The following is a 14,430-nucleotide window of genomic DNA, read 5'->3' as shown; positions in this document are numbered from 1 at the left end:
GCCGCGGGGCCGGCGGGGCCGCGCGGGGCGGCGGGGCCGGTTCTGTCAGGCGCGGCCGGGGCAGCCGCGCTGGGGCCTCGCGGGCCGTGCCCGGTCGCTATGGCGACGGGAGGAGCGGCCGCGCGCGGCGGCGGGAGCTCGGCGGGGGGCGGCGGGGCTGTCGCGACAGAGAGAGCGGCCCCGGGGGCCGGCGGCGTGTCGGGGCCCGGCGGGGCTGTCGCGATCGGCGTGAGGTTCCCGGCTGCCATCCACGTGCGCGGCCCGGCAGGGCTCTCACGATAGCAGTGGAGTCCCCAAGGCCAGCCCTGGCGGGCCTGTCACGATACGAGTGGGGGTGTCGCGACGGGAGCGGGTCCCCGGGGCCAGTCCTGGCAGGACTGTTGTGACAGGAGGGGGGTCTCTGAGGCCAGCCCCGGCAGGGCTGTCACGACAGGAGCGGGGTCCCCTGAGGGTCCCCAGAGCCGCCCGCCCGCTCTCCTGCCTGGCGGCGGGGCCGGGATGGAGGCGGACGGAGCCCTCGACCCCGCGGCGCTGGAGCGGGAGCTGCGGGCGGCGGTGGCGGCCGACGAGAGGCGGGAGAGGGAGAACGAGGCCAAGCTGCGGGCCGTGCGCCAGCGCGTCCCCTCCTACGAGGAGTTCAGGTCCGACGGGGGATGCCCGGGGCGGGGCGGCGGCTTCAGGTGCTTCCCCACCCCAAAGGGCTTCGTCCACAGCGAAGCCTTGCTTGGTGCTGGGGGCTCCAGCCTCACAGCGGGGGGTTGGAGCTCTTTATTTTGGAGCTCCGGTTCTGGGACCCTGGTGGGTTTTGAGCTCAGACTTTGCTCTGAGAGGGGGTTGAGCTGATTATCTGTGCTTTCTGCTCGGGGTCACCACGAGCTTGGCTTGGCGGGGCAGCAAACCCAGCTTTAGGATTCCCAAAAAGGCCACAGCCCCGTGACACAGGGTCCGGGTGGGACAGAAACTCAGCCTTGTTTAGGATTTTCCCCCCTAAAATCATCAGGCTGACGTGTGTGGGGTGAGATCTCAGCTGTTCTGCCCCGAACAGCCAGCTCCAGGGGAGGTCCTCACGGGGGCCAAGCTGTGGAGCAGCAGTGGGACCCGCGCTGTCCCCTTCCCGCCACTCTGTCGTCCTCTCTCCCCGTTCCCGGGCACAACACCCACCCCCCAAGCCCCGCCGGCCTGCCCGGCGCTCCCTCTCCTCCCCGCACGCCCTGTGCCATGGTGGAGGCGCAGCAGAGGGTGACGCCTGTCCCCGCACACCCCGCCCGGCATGTTCGTGCTCCCAAACCCGTCAGTGCTTTGTCCAAGTGGTTTGGGAGCTGGTGTGTGGCCCAGGGATGGCAGGGATGCCTCGCAGAAGCAGCGCAGGGCACTCCCAACACCCACCCAAGTCCCGGATCCACCTCTAGATCCGTCTGGGGAAGTCCCTGTCCCTCAACATCCACAGACAGGTTTGTGGGTGGATCCTACAAAGGACTTTGACCGCCCCTTGGTAAACACATACGGGATCAGATTCCATCCACGGCTTCATCTCTGTCTGCGCTCAGTCATATCGTCTGATCCCTGAAAGGCAGAAAAACACCTTAAAATGCTTTTTTCTCCCCCAACTTTCTTGCCAGTCCCTATAAAGGGATCTTTGAGGGATTTTAAGCTGTTTTATCGGTGTATTGGTAACAGCAGAAGTAATCTGAGGGAGGGAACGGAGCAGCTTCTCTCTGTGGGGCAGTGTCTTCGCTCGTGTAGCCCACACTAGCACAGGAGCAGAGAGCTGGACCCCTTCAGAGATCTCCTGCCCGTTACTGGGATGACCAACTGCAGGGATTCATCCCATGGGATGAGAGGAACCACCAGAGCCACCGACTCTGGGCTGCTGTAGTTCGTTGCAGATGTCAGTGTAATAAGATGCCCAATTCAAGTGAATCCACAGAACGTACCTGCCCGGCACGCTGCAAGCTGCCAAACGGTCCCTGGCTGCTGTAAGAATTTAGGGTCTTTCCTCTGGAAGTCCCAAAGCCACAGAAAATTCAGTGTACCGTAAGAAAAAGGCAGGAGGACCCAAGATCCTGCCAGTTCTCGAGGCTCTGGCTCTAGAGGAACTGTTGGTGGAAATGCCCAGCTCCTGGGAAGCGAGCCAGTCCCCGTGCTGGGGAGGAACCATGGTGCTTGCAGCCTACAGGGAAATTCCTGCCCCGTTGGTCCTGACGACTGGATTAACACTGAGTTTTTGAGGAGGATGTGCCTGTCAAGTGCCCCCTGCTTGAAAAATCTTCTGTTTTCCTCTGACCCATCTCTGATGCTTCATGATCTCATTTGAATCCCCATCTTGTTTGATAGAATCGCAGAATCACAGGATGGTTTGGGTTGGAAGGGACCTTAAAGCCCATCCAGTGCCACCCCCTGCCCCGGGCAGGGACACCTTCCACTAGCCCAGGTTGCCCAAAGCCCCGTCCAACCTGGCCTTGAACCCTGCCAGGGAGGGGGCAGCCACAGCTGCTCTGGGCAGCCTGTGCCAGGGCCTCACCCCCCTCACAGGGAAGAATTCCTGCCTTACGTCCAGTCTAAACCTGCCCTCTGTCACTTAAAAGCCGTTGCCCCTTGTCCTGTCACTGCAGGCCCTGGTAAAAAGTCTTTCTCCAACTTTCCTACAAGCCTCTTTCTATACATTGAGAGGCCTCAGTAAGGTCTCCCCGAGCCTCCTCCTCTCCAGGCTGAGCACCCCCAGCTCTCAGCCTCTCCCCGCAGCAGCGCTGTCCCAGCCCTCAGACCGTTCCCGTGGCCTCTGGCCCCGCTCCCACAGGTCCATGTCTGTCCTGTGCTGGGGACCCCAGAGCTGGACGCAGGGCTCCAGGGGGGTCTCACAAGAGCGGAGCAGAGGGGCAGCATCCCCTCGCCTGACCTGCTGGCCACACTGCTGCTCTGGGTGAAGCCCAGGACACGGTTGGCTTTCTGGGCTGCAGGCACACATTGCCAGGTCATGGTCAATCTTTCAGCCACCAGTACCCCCAAGTCCTTCTCTGCAGCGCTGCTCCCGGTCCCTCCATCCCTGAGTCTGTTCTGGTAGTGGGGATTGCCCCAGCCCAGGCCCAGGACGTTGCGCTTGGCCCTGTTGAAGTTGATGAGGTTCACATAGGTCCACTCCTTCAGCCTGTCCAGGTCCCTCTGGATGATACATACGGCCTAAACTCAGAAATTGCCTCAGAGAAGCAGCTCAAAGCCCCACATTATTTGATGTTGCCAAGTATCCCATCCCCTTGTTGCCTGCAGGAACATCGTGCTGGCATCACACCTGAAGCCTCTAGAGAAAAAGGACAAGATGGGTAAGAGGAGGAATGTGCTGTGGAATCCCTGTGCAGTCCGTGCCAAGGCCCCGCAAGCCAGCGACGTGGAAATACCCCAGGTGAGGGACACACTTCCTGTGACTTTGTCCATGTATCAAAATTGCTCCGGAGTAATTTGGGGATTATTTTAAAAGGCGAGAGTTCTTCCTAAATATCTCTACATGTGAGCAAGCCCTCAAAGGCCCCAAGCACGTGGGTGTTTAGATAACCACAGGGGTCACTCCTGGCCCCTACTTTCTGACAAGAGCTTGCATCAGCTGCTCCAAGAAGAATCTGCTTCAGCCCTGGGGAATCTAAGACCAGCTGCACAGTGTCAGACCAGAGCTCCCAGTACCCCACCTCTGCTGGTGGCCAGTACCACATTCTTGGGGAAGAGTGCCCTCCCTCGACCGCACTCTTCCAGCTGGCTGCAGTTAGAGACAGAGAGCCCGGGCCGTGCATCTGGGTCATCACATTTAATCGCCACAGACCGCAGAGCTGTGAGCGTGGCCAGTTCTCTCTCACCCCATGGTTTAGTTCTGCATCATATGGAAAAGTGCTGATTTGTTTTAAACCTGCTGCCTGATGAGTTCCCTGGATGTTCCTTAGTTCTTCAGCTGTGGGAAACAGTTACTAAACATTTTCTACCCAGGTCATTCGTGGTTTGAGTGGCATCGGTCCTGCCCCCTCCCGTGGACTCTGCCCACGCTGCTGAGTCCTGGCCACTGGACGTGGAACTGGGGATGTTTCCCAGGGATGTTTCTCCTGGGTTTTTTTGACACCGAATTTCACTGGCCTGTTTATTATGAGATCTTTCTGCAGCTCTTCCAGGCAGCTTTGTGTTTTCGTGGACTGAGCAGTGATCTGCCCAGAGCAAATTCTGTTCCGAATCCCATTAGTACTTGGGCTCTGATCTGCGGAGCTGCTCCGGTTTGTGTTTAGGCCCAGCCTGATGTTGCTGTGCCTTGTCCTCGCTCTCTGTGGAAAAGCCCAAACATTTTAACCCTCCTTCAAGTCTGTGCGTCAGTTAAGGCAGCGGTGATGAGTTCAGCAGTTCAATTCCATCGTGTATAAAACAGGATTTCCCTTTATCTGGAGGTGCCACGCGGAGCTTTGTGCCCCCTTTCAGTGCCAGCTCTGCCACAGATCCCCGCCAATGCAGCCTGTTACGAGACGGTGTGTCAGGGCCATCTGCATCTTGTCTGGGGTTTACATCTCCTGTCTTTTTTCTCCTCACTCCTTTGATTTGCCACACAGTGCTCGAGGTGGAGCAGAGGTTTTCACTGAACTACGCCGATCTCCAGGAGACCCCTTCCCGAGCAGTGATGGTGGGTCCAGGCTGGGCAGCATGTCTGGTTCTGGTCAGGGTTGGGGTTACTCCACTACTGCTCTGTGTTCATCTGCACCAGGTTTCATGTCTCATCCATTCTTCCCTTATTTTCCCCCAAAGTTCTCTGGTTTCTAGGGGGCTTGAGGAACCTGGAATTTCTTGTCTTCATGTTTTGCCACCTCACAAGCTTTCTGCAGTCCTTTGTGACATCCACAGGTTGTTTGGGGCTGGGGGAGGATACGAATTTTCAAGTGGGAACAAACCAAAATGAACTGGATTCCTATTTTTTCTTTCAGTAACTGGATCAACTGCCCAGAACCTCTGCCGAATTTTACAGAGATTGGCGCAGATGCTTAAAAAGCGGAAGAGAAAAATACCAGTTTTTGCTTGAACTCGGAGGGGAGGCCTTGGGCAGAATTTTTCAGGCTGATTTGGGCTTTGGCCTCCTGGGTGAATTCCTTACGGTGCTGGCAGAGAACATCTGTCACGAAGACAGAGATGCCGTCCTTCAGATCTTACAGAGCCTTTCGGGCACCAAGCGCTTCGGGTTAAACGTGGATCTTCTGAGCGAGTCCGAGAAGGAGAGCAGCAGGGATTTGTTGAGGAAGCTGCGGAACATGAGTGGGGGTTACGGCACCGCTGGCCATCCCAGCAGCCCAGCTGGCTGTGGAGCAGAGAGGGAAGCCCCCCTCATGGACAGCAGCTTGCAAAGGGAAGTCGAGGAGGACAGGAGAGTGATGGAGCTGAGGAAATGTTACCGGGTCAACTGAAGGAGCAGAAGCACCAGGGTGGTGCAGAGACAGAGTGGAAAAGAGGCTCGACGCTTGGCTTTGGCATCATTGTGTGAAACGGAGCAATGGGCTATTTCTGGAGCATTGCTGTACATTTCCCTGCTCCTGGGAGCCACCCAGAGCAATAGTTCTGCACAAATAAAGGTCAGTTACCGAGAGGACTGTGCTGTGGTCTCTGGGGCAGGGTGTCCTCACAGAACTCTGTGACAATCTCTTAGATGAGGAGAACAACCAAGGGAAAGAAAAAATTGGCTGGTATTTTGGAGGAGAAACCAGACCCCAAATTATCCCTTCCCTTTGTCATCACTGACCATTGTCACTGAGGGGATTTAAGAAATGTAACCAGTGACACTTCGTGTTTATCCGTGCAGCCGCTGGAGGTAGAATGGGCTGATGGAGGTGGAGGTGCTGTGCAGGGTGGTGAATCTGGGACTGATCGAACCAGGTATTTTATTATTATTTTACCTCAAACAGCAGGGCACGGGCTCAACCTCAGAGATCCTGTCACCTCATGGTCCAGTGATCTCAAACTCTATCTGGTTTGCCAAAATTCCACACAAATTGAAATGCAGAAGGAACTGACAGGCATCAGTCCAACAAAGAAACTCTGCAGAGCTGCCTAATAGTGTGTCTAAATGGAGTTGCACTTCTGTTTTGGCTGGAGCCCAGAGAGGCCCTCGGATGGCACAGCTCAGCACCTGCCCCCCGAGCTCCCTTGCAGTTCTACTCTGGGAGGGTTCTCAAGCTTCTCCCAAGGGTGCTGAGCAGCCCCGTGTGTGTTACGTTGCTCAGACTTGTTACGGAGGCTCCCAAACAAGCAACCGGCCACCAATACAAAAAATAAAAATTTTATTATTAGTAACAGCCAACCGTCTCTCTGTAAATTACCGATTCGAATGTCTGCGGGAGGAGAACAGAACAACGTTCTGGGGTTTAATAGCAGCCCAAAACACTTTACAAAGCCTCACTCCCTGGGGTTTAACGGCAACCCCAAACGCTCTGTCACTCACCTGACAAGTGAGGGCTCTCACCCTCGAGGACCTGCTCAGGGCAGCGTCCCGACCCAAGGGCCCTCGAGGAGTTTCCTTGGGCAGCGTCCTGGCCCAAGGGGAGAGTCCTCGACCGCAAGGTGCTGCTTCAGGGGACGAGCTCCAGATGGCTCCCCCAGGGATCTCCATTGACACCCAGACCGAATCTGACCTGTAGTCAGTAGCGGCTCCCATTGGCCAAAGGTCTCATCTACCGTGAGACCTTGAAAACAAAGCCAGCCAGAAGCTGCCACACTTCAGCAGCCACGAAGCTCCACTTGCACTGGCGGATGCGCCTGCCACAAGATTGCCTTGAAATCATCTCAGCAACAACGGTCGGGTCCATTTTGTTCCAAACCCGTCTAGTGGAGCAAAAGGGCACCCCCTCGCCCTGGCAGACTATTCCCATCCCTCTCCCACCTTCTCTGTGGAAACCACTGGGCACCTGATTGCAGGCTTCAGATTCACCTCTGGGCCTGGTACTGGAATGTTGGGCTTTGTGGCTTCTGTCTTGGGGACACCTGTGTCCCTGCAGCCTGTTGTGGGTGCGATTCCTCTTGCCTTTGGGTAACACTTGCAAAGCCGAGGACTTGCAGAAAGCCAAGAGTTGAAGGCTTAAATGAAACAAGAAGGTGCTGGAGTTACCCGGGGTCAGGATGGAGGATGCTGATGCAGGAGCAGCCCTGACACAACGGTTCCAGCTCTGGTGGGAACAGGCCCGGCGCTTTCAGCAGTGCCCAGGCCCAGCGCTTGCACTCACGTCCTATGTCAAGGATGGGAGCAGCCCGCAGCATCCCCATCACTTGGGGAAAGGCAAAATAACTGTGGTTTAGTGAGAAGACTCAGGAGAAATGCAGTAAAGAAGACCCCCGGCACTGCCTGCGGAGAGGCAGGTTGCAGGCGCGACCTTGGAAGCACCACACTCGCGTTTTAGCTTTATTTCTCACCTCAAGCTGCCGCAGGTGTTAGTGCATTAATTCAGTAGCAACGTGGGCTGCAAAGCACCAGCCTGAGGCTGCTCGAGGGGGACCGAGTCCCCCGGGCCGCTGCCATCCCACCCTGGATGCCAAACCCGGGCAGCACCCGGCTCTCCTGTAACGTCTCCTGCCCCTGGGAACGGCCCTTCTGGAGTCAGGAGCTGCAAAGCACGGGGGGACAGAGGGGACAAGGGGGGTGGCAGCCCAGTGGCACCCCCTGTGCTCGTCCCAAGGGGCTTGCGGGGTACAAGGAGTGCTGCTGGGCTGTTGCTCCTACGTGAGGTGGCATCAGGGCAGGTTCCGCTCATGGTCTGTAGCTAAATCGAAGGAGGGGACGGGGGCTGCGGGTGAGCACCGGGCTGGGCCACGGCCCTGGGTGGGCCGGTGGCACGTGCTGGTGCGGGGGGAGCACCGGAGGACAGAGGGGGGCAGGGGGACAGGGCCACGTGGAGCCCAGGGACAAGGGATTTCTTCCAGCCCCATCTCGAATGCCCGTGCTGGGGGGAGCTTGGGCTCCTCGCATGGCAGCGACTGTCACCAGGGCAGCCCCGGTCCCCCTGGCGGGACAAGCAGGTCGGGGATGGCTCCGTCCGTCCTCCCCCATCGCTCCTGGGTGGCGGGAGGCACCTCTCACTGTGAGAGCACCCGTGGGTGCCCTGACACCCTCCTCCGTCTCCTCTGCACTCCCCTCCTCTCCATTTTCACCTGCGTGGGACCCCCCCAGGCGAGGGCCCAGGCACCCGACCGTGGGTCACCCCTCGCCACAAGCCCCTCGGGACTCTTTGTCCCCACACGGTGATGGGGACACCTTGGTGGCGGACACTCGGGGGGGCCAGGACAGGCCCATGGCTCTGTGCCAGGAGAAGTCCTCGAGGCCACCCAGCCTCCTGTGCCCACCACTGCTCCGGCCCCACAAACCACCCTGGACACCCCAGTGTCCCCAGGAACCCCTTGTTATCCCCATCTCATCACTCTTGGATGCCGTCCTGACAGCACCTGCCTCCCCATCCTCCTTCCTCCTGCCCCTGCCTCTGGGCTAAGCCCACGTGATGCTTGGTGACGGGGAAATGTCCCTCAGCTGCCGGTTCCTTGCACCCTGCAGGCCCCCCACCCCAAGGGTGCTCAGGGCCTGGGTACACTGGGGAGATCTGGGGTGGCCTCCCAGACCGGGGAGAGGGCAGCAAGGTGGGGTGCAGGGAGAGGTGCTCTTGGCACCGTTGTCTTGTCCGACTGGCACACAGAGATGGCAACAGGAGGGCCTCTCTCCTGGGCACTGGAGACCCAGGATGAGCGCGGGCACGGCCCCGAAACCGCCGGCTCCTCCGTGCTGTGGGGCCGTGGCAGCGTCCTGGCGAGGGAGCTCGGCTCTGCCCGGCGCCGCTCGCCTGCCCCGGGTATTGCCCATCCCCTCCCCGCGCTGTGCCCGCCTGAACGGGCGCTCTGCTGGCAGCCAGCCCCCAACAGGGTGTCAGCGGGGTGGGTGCGGGGAGGTGACCCCCCGAGGCACCGCCGGCTCCTCCCGTGACCGGTGCCCGGCCGCGGGCTCCCTTGCAGCATCGGACAGGACCTACGGGGCTACAGCTACAAGCGTGTGGCTGCTGCGGCTCCTCCGCCCTACGGCTCCTCCTTGTGCTCCTGCTTGGACTCCTTGATCACCTGGAGGCAGAGGGAGAGCGACCATCACCCCGGGCTTGGGCTCTCCTCCCGGGCTGAGCCTGTCTGGGCTCTGAACGACCTTGGGGACAGGGACGGGGGATGGTTTTCTCTACGAGCTGCCAGGCTCAGCCCCACCGTGGCCCAGAGCCGGTTCGTGCCGTGCTCTCAGGGCACTGGGGTCACTGGTTCCCTGCCTGGGCTGCTCCTGGGCTGAAGGGTGGTGGCCCCACGTGCATGATGAGTGACCCCCTTGGGGACACCCCGTGGGGAGGGGGGGTGGAGGGGAGGCAGCGTGGGTGTCACGGATGAGGACTTCGCACCTCTCCATCCTTGGTCTCCACAGTTTTGACCACAATGCTCCTCTTCACGCGGGCTTCAGACACGGATTTAGGGTCCAGGCTGGTCTCTAGGGGAAAGGGGCAGGACACGGGGGTGACCCAGTGCCCAGGAATGGCTCCTCCAGCCCCACTCAAGGTGGGGGGGCCCAAAGGGAACAGGTTGGCCTGGAGAACCCTGAGCCAGGGGACGCTGGCCCCAGGGATGTGACCAGCCTCAGGGACACTGTGGGCCTCGGGGATGCGATTGGCCTTGGGGACGTGACTGGTGACATTCTTGGCCTTGGCATGTGGCTGGCACCGGGGATGTGGCCGGCTTTGGGGAGTGATTAGCCTTGGGGACACGGCACCGTGGACATGATTGGCCTTGGGAATGTGGTTGGCCGTGGGGACACGGGTGGCTTTAGGGTGTGATTGGCCTTGGGGACAGGGCTGTCCTTGGGGACATGGTGGTCATTCAGCCTTAGGGACATCACTGGCCTGGGGACATGCTCGGCTCTGGGATGTGGCCATGGCTCACTCCTCCCCCCATCTTGGGAGAACCCAGGAGTCCTCATTCCTTGAGGTTTGGAGGAAAAGCTCCCGGTCCCTCCGGATGGGGCAGGGATGGTTGAGACAGCGTCTCCTCCCGCTGACCCCTAGAAGCCACCCCTGCTTGTGCCACCATCCCACCCCCACCCCACGCGTGGCCACGGCCTCACCTCGGATCTGCAGGTTGGAGAAGCTCTGCACGGGGATGGTGATCCTGCAGGAGCGACGCGGGGTGTTGGGAAGAGCATCGGGGTCCTGCTGCCGCCCTGCACACCAGCTCGGCCCCGCCTGGGGCTGGGGCAGGAGGGCTGGGGACAGTCCGACACCCCCGAGGGGACCACGAGGCTTTGGGGATGGTTTGGGACACGGCCGGGGAAGGGGCAGGGGCAGGACGAAGCCCCCGCTCTGCCATCACCTGCTCTCCTCGCCCTCCAGCAGTTTGCGGTACGTGGCGATCTCGATGTCGAGGGCCAGCTTGACGCTGAGCAGCTCCTGGTAGTCCTGCAGGTGCCGGGCCATCTCCTCCTTGAGGCTGCGGGTGTCCTCCTCCAGCCGTGCCACCGTGTCCTGGTAGCCGGCCGTCTCCAGGGCGTAGCGCTCCTCCAGCTCCCGCAGCTGCCTCTCCAGGGACTCGTTCTGGGGGACCCCGAGGGGACAGGACACCCTCCACCGCCGCCTTCTCCCGGGAGCTGGTGGCTCTCCGCGGTGCCCATCCACCTCCCACCCCTGGGGACCAGCCGTTCCCCCAGCAGCGGGTGGGGGTCCCCAGCGCCGTGCCAGGGAGCCCGGTGGCGGTGGCAGCCCCCCGATGCCGTGTCCCCCGCCCGCTCCCCGCAGCTGTCACCTACCGCACCCCGCAGAGCCTCCAGGTCGCAGGTGAGGGCCTGGAGCTGGCGCCGGTACTCGTTGGCCTCCTGCTTGGCGGCGCGCAGGGCCTCTGCGTGCCGGGCGGCCGCGGCCGTCAGGTCTGTGAACTGGGGGGGGACACGTGCCGTGGGATGTGTCCCGGTGGCACATGGCGTGGGGACACAGCCCTGCTCTGCTCCACTGCAGGGATGTGGCCCCACCAGCACGTGGCACACAGACACATCCCCGACCCGGCAGGGTGGTGGGACGGTGCTCACGGGACGTGTCCCCAGAGCCCCGTGTCACTGGGGACGTGTCCCTGCTGCTGGGGCAGGAGGAGACAGTGCACACGGGACACGCCCTTGGTGTGGGCCTGGGGACATGTCCCTGTTCCTGCAGCCGTTGGGGACAGGCGGGACATCCCCAAAGGCGCGTGTCCCAGGGACATCCCAGCTCCCGGGAGGCCGTGGCCCCAGCAGCGCCTGTGGTGGGGACACATCCCTGCTGCCATGGGAGGAAGGGACAGCTCACACGGGACGTGCCCCCGGTGGCACGCGGTGTTGGGTGGAAGGGACGGCGCACGTGGGGCACGTGGCTGATGGCACGTGTCGTGGAGACGTGTCCCTGCTCCCTTGAGGCGACGGGACAGCGGACATGGGACACGTCCCTGACGGCAGGTGCTGCTGGGGACACGTCCCCGCCGTGCAGGTGGGAGGGATGGTGCCTGTGGAAGCCATCGGGAACGTGTCCCTGCTCCTGCGGGACAGTGCCTGTGGGCCCCGTCACTGGGAACACGCCTCAGGGACCGTGCCCGTGTCACTCCACAGGGGGACACGTCCCCGCTCCCCGTGGGGACCAGGCCCGGACACGGGACACGGGCGGGGGCAGCGGGGATCCCAAACCCCACGCGCCACCCCCAGGCGGCGCCGCCCAGCCCCGAGGAGGTGACGCTCGGGAGGGGACAGCCAGGCCCCCCCGCCGGGCGACCGGCTCCGCCGCACCTTGGACTTGTACCACTCCTCGGCCTCCCGGACGTTGCTGGCGGCCGCGGCCTCGTAGCGGCTGCGGATGTCGCGCAGGGCGGCCGTCAGGTCCGGCTTGCTCGCGTCCACCTCGACGTGCACCCGCTGCCGGGCCAGCTGCTCCTGCAGCTCCCGCAGCTCCTGGGGGGACAGCGGGGCTCAGCCCGGCCCCGGCGAGCCCCGGGACTCCCCCCCAGCCCCCCGCGCGGGGTTACCTCCTCGTGGGCCTTGCGGAGGAAGGCGATCTCGTCCTGCAGCGTCCCCACCCGCCGCTCCAGGGCCAGGCGAGCCAAGGCAGCGGCGTCCACGTCCTGCCGCCGCGGGGGGAGAGGAGGGACCGTCCCCAGGGCCTGCTCCCTCCCGAGCTGCCCGGCCCTGCCCCGTGCTGCCCCGTTCTGCCCACCCCAAGGCACCCCAGCCCCCCACTGCCCGCTCCTGCCCACCCCTGCCCGTCCCCGCGGGAGGCTGAGCTGGGGGCTGAGCCCCTGGGCTGCAGGACGGGGGACGCAGGGTCCAGCCCCTGCCCTCACCTGCCTGTAGGCAGCCAGGTCGCTCTCGGCCTCCAGCCGCAGGGTCGCCTCGTCCTGCAGCCTGCGCCGGAGCAGAGGCACCGTTACTCACTCAGCACCGTTCCCCTCAGCATCGCTCCTCGTTAGGCGCAGTACTCGTTGGGCGCTGCTACTCGGTATTGCTGCTACTCATTAGGCGCTGCTCCTCGTCACCCTGAGCCCCAGGGATGGACCCCCCGGGCCGACACGGCCCTGCGCTCCCAGCACCCACACCCTGTGTCGGAGCACGTGCCCATCCCACACCCCCCGCCACCGTCCTGCGCTGTTCCCGGGGTCACCCTGGTCCCTGTTGCCACCCGCGGCCCCGTCACCACCCTGGTGCCCACCACTGCCCGGTCCCCAGGGCTACCCTGGTCCTGGTGGCCACCCTGGTCTCTGTCTCAGTGGCCAACCTGGGGATACCTGCTGTCACCCTGGTCCTTGCCACCGCCCTGGTCCCCAGATGACTGTGATCACCATCCTGGGGGCCACCTTGGTCCCTGAGGCCATCGTGCTGCTGGTGGCCCCCTTGCTCCCCATCCCCACCCCGCTCCCCATCCCCACCCTGGTCATGGTCGCCACCTTGGGCCCCAGGGCTACCCCAAGCGGGGCAGAGCCTTACTTCTGCTGGAGGCTGCCGAGGTCCTCGGCGAGGTTCTCCTTCTCGATCTCCAGACGGGCCTTGGCGGTGGCCAACTGCTCCACGTGGCGCCGCAGGTCACGCAGCTCCCCCTGGTAGACGTCGGGCAGACGCGAGGGCTCCTGCTCCCGCGCCTGGTGCAGCTCCACCACCAGCACCTTGTTCTGCTGCTCCAGCAGCCGGACCTTCTCGATGTAGCTGGCAAAGCGGTCGTTGAGCTCCATCATCTCCACCTTCTCGTTGGTGCGCGTCTCCCTGAACTCCGAGTTGAGCGCTGCGGCCAGCGAGAAGTCCATCCTGCCCAGCCCCAGGCGGGCACCCGTGCGGGGACCAGGCTGGGCGCTGCGGGGAGCCCGGAGCCGGGCGGGGGGGCTGGCGGGAAGCCCCCGGTAGCCCGGGGCGGCGGGGCCGATGCGGCGGCCGTAGGAGGAGAGCCGCTGGCTCTCCATGCCGAAGGGGGGGGCGTGATGGGCCCGGCCCGGGGGTTTTATGCAGCCCGGGGGCCCCCCCGTCACTGGCCACCGGGCAGGGAGCCCAAGTCCCGGCACAGCAGCAGGGGGGGGCTGTGCCCTGGCAGCCAGCCCGGGCACCGCAGCACGGCCCCCTGCCCCCGCGGCGGGCACTGGGGGGGCTGGGGCACACGCCAGGCTGGGAGGCAGAGCCGTGGCCGTGGGCACCCGTGGGGCAGCCGGCGGGTGGGTGCTGGGTGCGAGGCGGGGTGCGAGGCCGTGGGCACCGCGGGAGCTGGGGGCAGCGCTGCAGGGCTCCGTGGGCGCGGGATACATTCCCCTGGGGCGGCGTGGGTGCTGGGGGCACGGCCGTGGGGGCCCAGGGGTGCTGGGTGCGGGGGCCCAGGGCGCTGTGGGTGCTGGGTGCACACACACGTCCACACGCACACACGTCTCCATCCCCCCATGCCCATGTGCGCACACACACACACACAGACACACGCACGCACACACACACACACACACACACACACACTCTCTGTCTCTCTCACGACTCACACCCCGCCCGCTCCCCGTGTCGCCCCCCCGGGCCCAGCCCCGGCACAAGCGGCTCCGCACCCGCCGCCCGGCCCCGGCTCCCCTGGGCGGAGGCTCTGTGCGGGCCGTCTGGCAGCGCGGGCAGGCGGCTCATTAAGGCCGGCTGCTCATTAAGGCCGGCTGCTAATTAGAGCCTGACGCCTCCCAAGTCCTTCCCCCCCGCTGGCTCTGTCAAGCGCCGCCTGGTCCTGCCGGAGCCCGGCCGGGGCTCAGGGCGCCGGGTCCCCCCTTCCCAGCTCGGGGGGGCCGGATCCTGCCCCAGCCGCTGCTGTGGGTGCGCGGCCGCGTCCCCGTCACCTGTGCGCTGAGTTTGGGGGGGCTTTTGCCCGCCGGGGGCGGCGGGGGGAGGAGGGAGGGCCGGGA

General features: G+C 63.4%; 1 protein-coding gene and 1 pseudogene across 1 annotated transcript; one reads left to right on the top strand and one right to left on the bottom strand.

Moving 5' to 3' along the window:
* Window positions 1-96: 96 nt before the first annotated feature.
* LOC141961781 (dynein axonemal assembly factor 19-like) lies at window positions 97-5,609 on the top strand (annotated as a pseudogene).
* Window positions 5,610-7,623: 2,014 nt separating this feature from the next.
* On the bottom strand, window positions 7,624-13,559 carry LOC141961780 (glial fibrillary acidic protein-like). The gene is made up of 10 exons (XM_074909102.1): window positions 13,004-13,559; window positions 12,364-12,424; window positions 12,049-12,144; window positions 11,813-11,974; window positions 10,814-10,939; window positions 10,381-10,601; window positions 10,136-10,179; window positions 9,420-9,505; window positions 9,015-9,099; window positions 7,624-8,052 (listed from the first exon to the last, which is right to left on the bottom strand). The coding sequence occupies exons 1-9, from the start codon at window positions 13,468-13,470 to the stop codon at window positions 9,058-9,060; spliced, it is 1,305 nt and encodes a 434-aa protein (XP_074765203.1). The 5' UTR covers window positions 13,471-13,559; the 3' UTR covers window positions 7,624-8,052; window positions 9,015-9,057.
* Between the last annotated feature and the right edge of the window lie 871 nt (window positions 13,560-14,430).

Source organism: Athene noctua, chromosome 6, assembly GCF_965140245.1.
Source record: "Athene noctua chromosome 6, bAthNoc1.hap1.1, whole genome shotgun sequence".
Lineage (NCBI taxonomy): Eukaryota > Metazoa > Chordata > Aves > Strigiformes > Strigidae > Athene > Athene noctua.
Note: the sequence above shows the minus strand (reverse complement) of the source record. Positions and strands in the feature narration are given on the sequence as shown.

Bases quoted from the DNA above. Each gene is read 5' to 3' on its own strand.
- LOC141961780 (XM_074909102.1), bottom strand. From the start codon at position 13,470: ATGGAGAGCCAGCGGCTCTCCTCCTACGGCCGCCGCATCGGCCCCGCC. The intron at 12,425-13,003 runs GTAAGGCTCTGC...GCTCCGGCGCAG, and splicing joins CTCGGCAGCCTCCAGCAGAA to GCTGCAGGACGAGGCGACCC. The intron at 10,180-10,380 runs GTGATGGCAGAG...TCGCTCCTGCAG, and splicing joins CTGGAGGGCGAGGAGAGCAG to GATCACCATCCCCGTGCAGA.